The following is an 11,715-nucleotide window of genomic DNA, read 5'->3' as shown; positions in this document are numbered from 1 at the left end:
GATTCATTAGTCTATTTTCTTCTCACTTGCTCCAATATTTTATACCCCACTTAATTGTCTTTGGTGATCACTGTCTTGTGATACTCTCCACCTACATCAATGCACCCTCTATCCTGGCACTGTATATAAGCCTCTCATTCAAATAATTTTATCACTTTTTTTCGATAAAGTATCGCTAAGGGGTTTATCAGTATTATGGTTGTTTGGAGATACTTTGAACGTTATTGTGTTATCTATTTGATTTTGTAATAATAATGATAATTAAAAAAAATTTTTTTTCTTCTTCCAATTGGCAAACTGATTATGGTATGAATTCCTGGGTTATTATTTCTGGCATGGAGGCATATTGGGTCTCTCCCACCTCTGATATCTAGTATTGCACAACAATAGGGGGTGGGGGGAGAGAGAGTCACTTTCAGTTGAGACTGTCTGTGATCTTATTAAGACATATATTTGGATCTGTGGTGGTCCTCAGGGGGGCTATGAAGCTGCAGTAGAGGTCAATCGTCGACATTTTGGGGAGACTTTAGATTAGTCTTTTCCTTGCCTTCTTTTACTCTGTTGGATTTTCCACTCCTGTGGGTCAGTGGTAAGTTTATGGACTCGCAGCTCTGGGGTCCGGGGTTCGATTCCTTAGGATAGATGCAGCAGATGGCCAGAAGTTGCTTTGCTCTAACAAAGCAACTTATTTTACCTCAAAAAAATGCTGTTCCAATCAATGATAATCACCATGGTCTTTAAATGACCTATGAAAAACAAAAGGAGGCCACTTTGGGATAAGCTGCCTTTGATTTGTTTTTCTTCTGTTGGATCTTTGATGGCTGAAATGTCTGGAAGTGAACTTTAGTTGTGTTTTTTCTCCATACACGGATATTGTGGTTCATGCTGGAAGGTTTGCTTCTTAGTTACATGAAGGGAGAGTTAGGCCTTATCAGACTCGTTGTTGGAACTTTGTGATTTCGCATACCACCACCAGGTGGAGGTATTTTTTCAGACTCTCAGATAATACATCTGCTTCTCAAATTTCGGGGTTCTAAGGTGGAGTTTGTAGTTCACTTATATAGTCTATGTCTCCTGGTGGGACAGAGTGAGTTTATGGACTTACAAATGAACTTTAACATTTTGTTTCCTTTCACTTCACTTTTTTAGAATACTCTCTGGATCACCAGCTTCTTTGAGGATGAGCTGAATCCATTGTCAGCATGCACGTTGGTACAAATTTTGCCTTCTACATTCCTTCCGGTTGTCATTGGAGTCTTGAATTTCATTGACACTTACTGGAGGTTCATAGTTCCACCCCTATTCATGAGTACTGACCCCTGACATCAGCTCCTTTGTACATTGGTGCTCAGAATTGGTTCTGTCTATATCCAAGGTTTCCAATGCTTAGTCAGATTGCCAGCAGTGTAGGTGATTATTGTATACCTGCAGGGACTATGGGGGCTTGATTCCAAGAATTTCTGGACATGTGATAATCTTAACTATGGGTCCAGAAGCTCTGCAGGCCCTTGGGTCACAATTGGTTGTTCAGTTCACATCTTCACTATGAATCACCCAACCTGTAGGGTTATCTGAGTCTGTTTGATTTTGGGGTAGTGAGAATGTTGGGCTAGTTCTTCAGAATTGTTGGGCCTGTGAAGACAGGAGATTGGTGTCCAGTCATCGATCTTCTTTGTCTATATCTATGCCTAGATTCTCCAAGGTTCACAAGTTACTCTATCCTCAATCTTTTTACTGGGATTGTAGATGTCCAACTTGGTTGAAGTTGACTCCTATCTGCACTTTGCCTTAGCAGTTGAGGCCCACCACTATTGGCATTTGTGGTGCACAAGGATCAGGTACTGCAGTTCCGGGTTTTTTCCTTCGGACTCGACTAGGCTTAACATGAGTTCTGCTGTATCATACGAGTTTTCTCATCCCATTCATTCCAGCCTATGCATGAGCCTACTTGTAATACTGGTTCAGGTTTGATGCTCATCTATCCAGTTGGGGTGTGCATGATCCTTCTTTTTGATCAATATTGGGTCAGTGTATTATTCATGGAAGGAGGTCCACTATCTTCTCGTAATTCCGAATGCAGAGGTCCTATCCTGGGTTCTTGGTTGAGTACAGTTGCTCCACATCCTCCCATAATTCTGAGACAAGTGGAAGGAGTAAGGATGAATGTTCATAATTCCAGACTGAATGAGTTCTGTTTCTTTGGTTGAGTGAGGCATACACGATATGGTCATTCAGGTGGTGGAGAAGGTTTGTCCATTTCGGTGTTGCTTACTTTCTCGTTGTGATTCCAGTGGTTTGTAATGCATCACTCTATGGCTACAGGTTGGGATCCAGTCAAAAGTATAACTGTATCTAACATTGCAGTCCAATTGTCCGAGCCACCAACATGGGGTATAGGGACCAAGACCCCTTAATTCCATCCCTAAGTATTGGAACCTTGGCTGTGTGGTTGAGTTTGATCTTTAGTGATGATCACTCGTGTACAGTTCCATCCTTGATACAGGAACTAAGTTCGGGATGAAGAGCATACCTGTTCTAGATGTAGTGCTGTTCCCCCACTCGGGTACCACTATTATCTTGGTACATCCATGATGTATGCAGACGCTTTCTATATGGGTAATGCCCTCACTGGCTCCTCCACCTTCTCAATGTGGGATTCTAGCTATAAGTGGCAGCAGAGGCAAGTGTGTTTTAGAAGTTAATATTTTCCTAAATTGAAAATCTATTTCCAATAATACTTAACTCTGCTGACACTCTTCTGCCCTTCCTCCCCACTAAGAGCCGGTGTTAGAGACTGGGATGGTATCAGTCTTGAAAAAGTGATAAAAGTATCTGAATGAGGTGCTTACATACAGTACCAGGATAGAGGGTGCAGTGACGTGGGTGGAGAGTATCACAAGACAATTATTGCCAAGGGCAAGTGAGTAGGATATAAAAGACTGGAGCAGCGAGAAAAAATCAGACTAATGCTAACATGGGCAAAGAAGAAACCCTGGCAGTTGAGAAATAGCTACAAATGTCAGCAGAGGTAAGTATTATTAGAAATACATTTTCAATTTAGGAAAATGTTAAAATTTCAGTAGTAAACTCCAATTAAATACCATCATGTTTCCAGTGATAAGTTCTAACTAAATACCCTTATGTTTCTTGTGATAAGCTCCAACTAAATACCCTCATCTTTCCAATGGTAATTTCCAGCTAAATACCCTCGTGTTTCCACTGGTAAGTTCCAACCAGTACTTTCATGTTTCCACTGGTAAGTTCCAACTAAATACCCTGATATTTGTTGTGGTAAGTTCCAAGTAGATACCCTCCTGTATCCAGTGGTAAGTTCCAACTAAATACCCTTATTTTCTCATTGGTAAGTTTGAACTAAATACCCTCATGTTTCCAGTAGCAGATGTATCTTTAGTAGGATTGAGTGAAGATGTGTTAGAAATATATAATAGTTAAAAATATAGTCATCTGGTTTTATATATAAAAAACTGGTTGTAAGATTTTTATTTACTTACATATCATTCATTTTGAATACATCTAATGAACAGTAAAATTATTTAAGCATTTCGTATTTGCATTCACTATAAAAGAATATCCCTACAGTGTTGTTCGAGCTCAGCATTTCTGGAATGATTTATAGTAGCAAATATACTCTTGTGATGAGCATAATATAATGTACTTACTGTAGAACATATTATACAGTATTTGATTACCAGGGCATAATACTCAGAGGAATAATGTACTTACTATATGATTTTTGTTTACCAGGAGTGAAAAATTGGAGGAGTAATGTCTATTTTGTTAATTCTTCACTGTCATTTCAGTTACAGAAACTCCAGGATCTCAACCATGTGACACTGGGAGACGTTCTAAATTGCCAGCTCCAAAACCTGACACAGGTGACATAAGTTTGTGGAATTTATTATGCAAGAACATAGGGAAAGATCTGTCTAAAGTGAGCATGCCAGTAACACTGAATGAACCACTCAACATCCTTCAGGTCTGAGTGATGATGTTTTGAGTTTTATTTATTTCTATATTACTAGATTTCAGGTGTATTTGAGATTTGTTTTTTCAGGAGCAAAACTTTAAATGGTGCATTCCAGAATTATATCACTCACTGCTGAAAGTTTTTTACGTTTAAATACACACAACACTTTCATCTCACTGCTTTGATACAAAAACTATTCAGAGTTTCAACAACGCAAATCCTATAAACATTACTTACTAAAAGATTTTGTAAACTGATCCAAATACAGTTTTTATAATAGCATAAACCAAAGATTTTATTATTATATAAGCATATATATATAATCTTATAGCTAATATTATTAACTCTCTTAAACCCATAATTTTTTGTGCTTTCTGCTAGAATTAGTTTCACGGTTTCCTAATAATTATCACTATACCTTATCAAACTTCAATTTTCTTAATTTTGTAGATAATAACATGGTTTGGATTAGTTTTCAGCCAAAGAGACATAAGTGTTATTGTATGATGCTGTCATTGTCCGATGGAGTTAAGTAACAGTAAAGTATGCTGATAAAAAAAACAAACAAAGGAGTTCTCACACTTGCTTATTCCTTTAAACTGATTAAAATTATAAAGCTTACATCGGCAAACTTTTGGTTTGAATGGAAATAATCAGTGAAACAAGATGTAATTTTTGATATATATATTTTTTCTTTTCACTGCAGAGAATGTGTGAAGAACTTGAGTACAATGAGCTCTTAGAAAAAGCAGATGAAACAGAGGATGCTTTTGAACGCATGGTAAGTAAAATCAGGATTTATTTCTTTCCATTCCTTATTGGTAAGTGTTTTGTAGATCCACTTGTAATTATTTTATACAATGTGGTAGCTCTTACAGTGAGACTGAACTACTATTAACTGTTATTTTATAATACTAAGTAATATAATGTGTTACATCTTGTTACGACAGTGGAAGTCATGTGACGCTGGTAACACATCATGAGTATCTAGAAGGATCATGACTGTTCCCGGCAACTCTAGTCTTTTCTAGGCGCCATCTCTATTTTAATATATAAGCCCGGCAAATAAAGCGGAGATGATAATTGCAGCTAGGCGGATATAGAGACAGATAATTGAATGAAGTGAGCGGTAGCGACGGTAATATAAAGTGTGTGTTTAGTTATCGAGATTGCAAACGTATTGACTGTGGAAATTCTGTGTATTACAAAGTTGTATCGAGAAAGAATAAACTAGTTTTAATTAAGAAGGGACTTGTATCGCTGAAGTCACTCGGAAAGAATTTTTACCGGAAATTATCAAACAAGCAGATACATAACGATCTAAAGAAGTAATGCTGTTTAGTGATAGAATTATTTTACTGGTCAATGTAAAGTGCATTATTAATGATCAGGAAGATTATTTTACATCAGTTACATGTTTCTGGAGGAGTTTTTAACTGTAGTTCTGCAAACTAGAGATGCTACTTAGAGGTCGTTTTGCAGAGACGGCTAGAAAAAGTCATCTGGAAAAGGATTTCGATGTAAAAAACATATTGTGAAATTTTGAAGAAAAAATATTGAGTAGAAGTCGAGATATGATCGAATGAATATACAGACTTCATAGTACTAAAGTCAATAGTAATATATGATTCATACTACACATTGGCATGGTTAAAATACTTCTTATGCCTTTGTTACAATGCAGAAACAAAACTCTTTACTTGCTTCATCTCCAGATAATTTGCATAATTTATCTGAGCAGAAGTCTGATTTCTGAATTGCATTAATACCTTCTTCTGATCGATTTTATAACCAGATTCCACCACAATTGGACTGATGACCATTCTGAACTGTTCTTGAATACCACTGATTTTTGTCGAGATAGTTCTGTGCTTCTTATATTTGGACGTCAAAGACGAAATTCTCTGACAAACTTCCATTTCACTTGGCAAATCAAGGCGTTCAGGATATTTCTGGCGGAAGATTTCGAGCATACGACTCAGTCCAATTTTATTCGGTTTGTCTTCTATGCCTAGCATGTACATTTCGTCTATCTCAGCTTTGAAATGTTCAATGTACATAGCACCATACACTTTTCCATAAGCAGGTCGCTTAGCCAACCCAAAACCAAATAATTCTGGTACAAAGTTGGTATCATCGTATTGTAAGTCATGAGCATCAGAAGAAATATTTCTACAGATCATCATATCAATGAAAGCAACTTGTCCTTGGTCTATTAGCATTTTGGTATGTCTAATAGCTGAAGTTAGTAAGTCATTTTTGGTTCTGGCACCTCGATAGACATGTTGCTCTTTCTTCATCAAGGAGGCGAAAGACCGCTCACATACCACACACTTTGTTGGATCCTCTGAATATTCTCCTAACTCATCTAAAGTAATTCGTCGTCACTGACTCCATATCTGCCATCTGTAAATATTAACTCTACCTGCCTACAATGAAAACACACAGTTTGTTAGCTTTCCACGGAATTCAGTCACATTCACATCCTCAACAAAGTCCCCAGATCCCAACTCATCAATAATCACATCACTGATATCGTCTCTTCATGACCACTTGGCTCCATTTCATCATCACATCTGGCTCGATTGTTAATCGTTCATAGGATCATTTGGCTCTTGTTCATCACCACATTATCCTGAAGCTGTATTACTGGAAACAAACTTCGGCTTATGAGGGTCAGTCATGTCAAGAAGGACTGAATACATTCTTGAATACTCGTAGAGTCGATTATATAATTGTCTTCAAACACAGCTTCATTGAATCGTCCAACTTTTGAGAGAACTTTATCTACTGCTTCCGATTAATCGTTCATCAGTTCAATACTTTTTTTTTTTATCTAGGTCAAATATAGAAACCACAGTACTTGCTACCCCACCATTACATTGCAGAGCTTGTTGTAATATCACGTTATTGCCCATATTCACACATTTAGTAATAAGATGCATTGCTGTTGCAAAGTATGCATCGATACATCCTTTTCCATTCTGTGTCTCTGTATGTACAAAGGATTTCAATTCAAAACCATATGCCTTTGCCAGAAGTGCCATTCCCAGTATAAGATATCCATTTTCATAGCATTTTGTGTTGTTGGATTGAATGATGGCATTCTGAATGGTCTTTTTTCATTTTCATCATGACGCCTTCCAATATTGATAAGGCTGCCACCAAATCTTGCTGGGAATCTTCACCTGATATGTCATCATAATATGATCTTTGAGTCTTCAATTCACCATTTTCGTCTAATGTAGATACTGCTTTCGTATACACCATTGTACCATGCCAGCTAAGACCCTTCTTTCAGTAATGATCTGTTGTTTTCTCTCTGAAGTAAATGGGTTGATATTTCATCTTGTAATTCATAATGACTAAAGCCTCATACAATTTCAATTGACAGTGAATTTCGTGAATATGCCTGCATTAATTCTCTACTCTAATTCGATGTCCCGTATACAATTTCATTTTATGTCTACAATCTCGAAGTAACATATGATGTCCAGAAGGGAAATTGGCATTCTTCATATTTTGTACTTGGAATTGGATTTCCATGACCTTATGTGTATTCGATGCAATGTGATGTAGCATTATCCTTAGCAATATGAGCGTTGAAGTCATACTTGAGAAAATGCTCGAGCTTCATCAACATCCACATACATTTGTCTTTCACATGAGGGCTTTCGATTGTCCCAATTATCCTACTCAATAGTCCCATATTATCGTACAACAAAATTATTAACAACATTTGATCAGAAATCTCAAAAAGCTGTTGATAATGCTTCTGGACTGTTACCATTTTGCAGAATGATGTATGTGATATTCGTATATCCACAGACGTAAATCGTTCAAAGTAATCACAATAAAGGAACTCAACGATCTTTTGTCTCGTAAATCATGGAAAATCATACTTTTTTTTAGATCTAAGTAAATTTTCTCTGTACCCAAGATAAAGGTAAAATGGTGTCTGGGCCTCAAAATAAATTCAACAGCTTGTTTGACAATACTACGATTGTATCTTGCCACATAGTGAACTGGACTTACAAGCTCAAAACCCTGCATCAATCTCCGGTAATGTTGATTCGTGGTATCAAATGCTATCCTACCCACTATAAAGCTTCTGCGGTCGTCTGTGTCATAGTTTGACATTGAAGTGCCATAACTACTTTCCTCTGAATTGATTTTTCTGGTAAGGCTGCCTGTACTCCTCTCACTGCTTCCCAAAGTTTATCTTGCTTACCACTTCCAACAATTACTTCACCAACAGCCTGTAATAATCCATCAGGATCTTTTGGTAACAGCCTAGAACGAAGTACTCCTAAAGCTTTCCTACAAAATGCAACAAGCCGAGCTTTTCTATTCAGATCATTGAACATTCTACATGCTTGTTCAGATGGAAAATTCGATATGGACGTATATTCCATTCCAAGAAATGTCCAAATATCATGCAAATCAGTTCCTGATAAACAATTTGTACCAGTCAATGTACTTGATCTGGATTTGTGCTTTGTTCTCGATCTCTTTGTCGCCTTAGTAGATTTGGCGGGTACAAGATCCATGTCTTCATTATCCATGCCATCAGAACAATCCATGTCACCACTTACTTGCATTGTTGGAATTGGATTTCCAATATCACTAGAACTGCTCATGTCATTTGTGTAACCGATGTTATCTTTTTGCCATTGTCGCTACTTTTTTATGCTACACTCATAGGTTGCTTTCCTCCAGCAATACGTCATAATTTGACTTGTGGATCTAATCCATCACATCTACTGTACTTAAAACACATAGCACAGCTCTTAGATTTACATTTACATTTTAATGGCTCCATTACTTACAAATCTGTGCCTCAGAAGTATGGACAAAATCCTGATGAAGCTTGGATCTCAGCCCTCAAATCACCCCTGAAGATGAAAAGGGTTTTTAATCGACATCTTTTTCCCAGTAAAATTCAGCTACAAATTTTAACCAATCAAAAGCAATTACCAGGATGACTTGAAAATTTTGGCTCTGCAAAACCTAGTCTCCCTGGTTAGGGAAACCACATTAATACACTTCAGTTCTGGACTGTTTCCTTACACTTATGATGGTGAATTATTTACTTCGAGTAATTTGACCAATAGATTTTAATGTGCTTCAATTCTGGACTGTTTGTTACTGCTTACAATGGTGAATTATATACTTTAAGTAATTTGACCTATAGATTTTATTACGCTTCAGTTCTGGACTGTTTGCTTGCTGCTTACAATGGTGAATTCCATACTTTAAGTAATATGACCTATAGATTTTATTACGCTTCAGTTCTGAACTGTTTGTTTACTGCTTACACTTAAGATGGTGATTTACTTACTTCAAGTATTTGTACCTGTATATTTTACTGTTTTGTAAAACTAACTCCAATTTGGAAACTTTCAAACTCTCACTTAGAAATTCTAAATGAAATGAAACTTTATTAAGTGTTTTTATTCTTATTAGTAGTTTCAAAATGATGAAGGAAAGTATCAAAATATGTATTATTTTAGTCTCCTGTTTGATTACAATTTTTCTATACATTTCTTTTTGTGTGTGTGCATGTTAACAACTACTTCTAAAACCAGTACAAAATGTAAAGCTATTTGGCTGAAAAAAAATGACACTTGTTAAATGGATATGTCAGTCTGAAATTATTCTTCCAGTTTTGTGTAAAAGGTGCACAAATTAGTTTTTGTCATTGTTTTGTGACAGAATCTAAAGTGATGGTAACAAATGTATTAATTCTTAATTAGCAGAGACCCACAAAACATTTTCGATAAAATTAGTGGCTTTATTGCAAGAGTACTTCTTTAAATACGGGATTTCTAGAATAATACAAAATAACTTTAATACCAAACACAGAAATCTACAAGTTCACTTGCCTTAGGCCTAACATATGTTATGCCTTTATTAAGTATTCCTATATTTGATAAAGAGATAAATTAATACTGTAACTTGTGTACATTTTTTGCTCTAGTTTAGTTAGAGTTAAACTTTATCATACTTAATACTATCAGTAAGCTTATAATGTTATTCTACAACCTAATGGTAGACATTTTTAAAAACTTTGATAAGCTTTTAATACGTTGTTGTACCAAATGTCTATTAAAGTGTATTTTAATCCACCTTTTGTTTACGTTCAATGAAAAATGAAGTGCAAGTTTAGATAGTAAGGTGCATGGACATTTTGAAGACAGACGAAAACTAAGCATTACTATAAATTTCTTTTTCTGCAGCCAGTAAGTAACCAACCTGAACCAATACAACCAGTTATAGCTGATAAGCATTAAGTATTAAAAAAGGATAAATATGTAGTTAGAATGGCATTTTGAGAAGTCAGAAATGAGAACAGAAACTGTTACAATGTTTTTAACAGTTTCACATCTTTAAAGTTCTCTGTAAGAGTTGATATCAGTATGTATAACTATGGTACACTAATTCTAATTGTAGGTTCTAAGGTCCTTCCCTCTCAGAATGAATGAAATCTTAAATCAAGGAATTTGTGGCTACATTAGCAGATTTCGGTCTATGTATAACTGTGGTTTGTTGGATTCATACATACTATACTTCAGCATGTTTACCACAGCTCAGAGTGAATGAGATCTTAGATCAAGGAATCCATGGCTGTACAAACAGGTCTCAGTCTATATGTAACTGTAGCTTTTGGATTTGTATATATATTACTATATATATATGCATCATTATTAAAGCTTGGAATGATGGAATATTAGGATCATGGAAATAGTAGCTGTTTTAGCTTGAGACCTGATTTTATTGAGAATGCTTTAATCTTTAAACTTTGGTAGTTAAATAATTATTAAATAAGTATTACTAATATTTACCTAAATATTTAATTTTATCCTTCCTTAAGGTATGCTTGAGTGTAATGCTTCATTTTTAACCAGTTGAAGGATTTTCTATGTATTCAACATACACACAGTAACCTTTCTTTTAAAACAAATTGTAAATGGAGACTTAAGTATCCTGTACTCTTTTCTTGTAACCTTTTTTTTTATCACTTTTAAGTTCAAAGAAATGACTGATGTTAAAGCAGTTGAACAGGCCCCTTAACCAGTTTGCATAATATCACTCATTATTTGTGTCATAGAAGAAGTTTGATTTATATTTTATTCATGTAATGTATGAAAACTAATTGATTTGTTTTTCTCCTCAGGTGTATATTGCAGCATTTGCTGTATCAGCTTACAGTTCATCTTATTACAGAGCTGGACATAAGCCATTCAATCCACTTCTGGGAGAAACCTATGAATGTGTTCGCGAAGACAAAGGGTTCAGATTTGTGTCAGAGCAGGTAAAGTGTATAATTAATAACAGTGTATGCTGCTGTGACCATGAATTCTTCTGTAAACTTTACATCACTTCCCAATAAGTGCCTAGTTTATGTGTAGATGTAACATTTTATTATGATCAAACAATCCGACTCCACCCTGTGATAGTGGTTGTTTTTATCTGCAGCTATAATGTGCTTGTTGGTGTATATGGAGGTTCAAAAAAGATTTGGAAAGAAAATAGATCAAAGCATTTCTTAATAATTGACTTTCCTTTGCTGACCGAAAAATAATTGTTTGTTTTATATAATATACACCTGGAAAAAAGTTAAGCACCCCCAAATATTTTTCAGGATTGCTTATTGAAAATAAGGTTTAATTTTCATGATGTTGAGCAATGTTCATAATTTCAAATATAATTAAAAGGATGTGAGT

The 11,715-nt window shown here is 35.6% G+C and overlaps 1 protein-coding gene across 5 annotated transcripts in view; it reads left to right on the top strand.

Annotated features, from left to right (window-relative positions):
- Positions 1-11,715, top strand: part of LOC106466159 (oxysterol-binding protein-related protein 3-like) — a 104,085-nt gene that overhangs the window by 66,640 nt on the left and 25,730 nt on the right. For 4 of the 5 annotated variants that reach the window (XM_022394120.1, XM_022394117.1, XM_022394118.1 and 1 more), the window contains exons 15-17: positions 3,822-3,997; positions 4,695-4,769; positions 11,166-11,303. In XM_022394120.1, coding sequence (XP_022249828.1) covers positions 3,822-3,997; positions 4,695-4,769; positions 11,166-11,303 — 389 coding nt within the window. The remainder of the gene's footprint in view (positions 1-3,821; positions 3,998-4,694; positions 4,770-11,165; positions 11,304-11,715) is intronic. The other variant, XM_022394121.1, reaches the window with a different exon arrangement.

This window comes from Limulus polyphemus, unplaced genomic scaffold (genome assembly GCF_000517525.1).
Source record: "Limulus polyphemus unplaced genomic scaffold, Limulus_polyphemus-2.1.2 Scaffold2171, whole genome shotgun sequence".
Taxonomy (NCBI): domain Eukaryota; kingdom Metazoa; phylum Arthropoda; class Merostomata; order Xiphosura; family Limulidae; genus Limulus; species Limulus polyphemus.
Note: the sequence above shows the minus strand (reverse complement) of the source record. Positions and strands in the feature narration are given on the sequence as shown.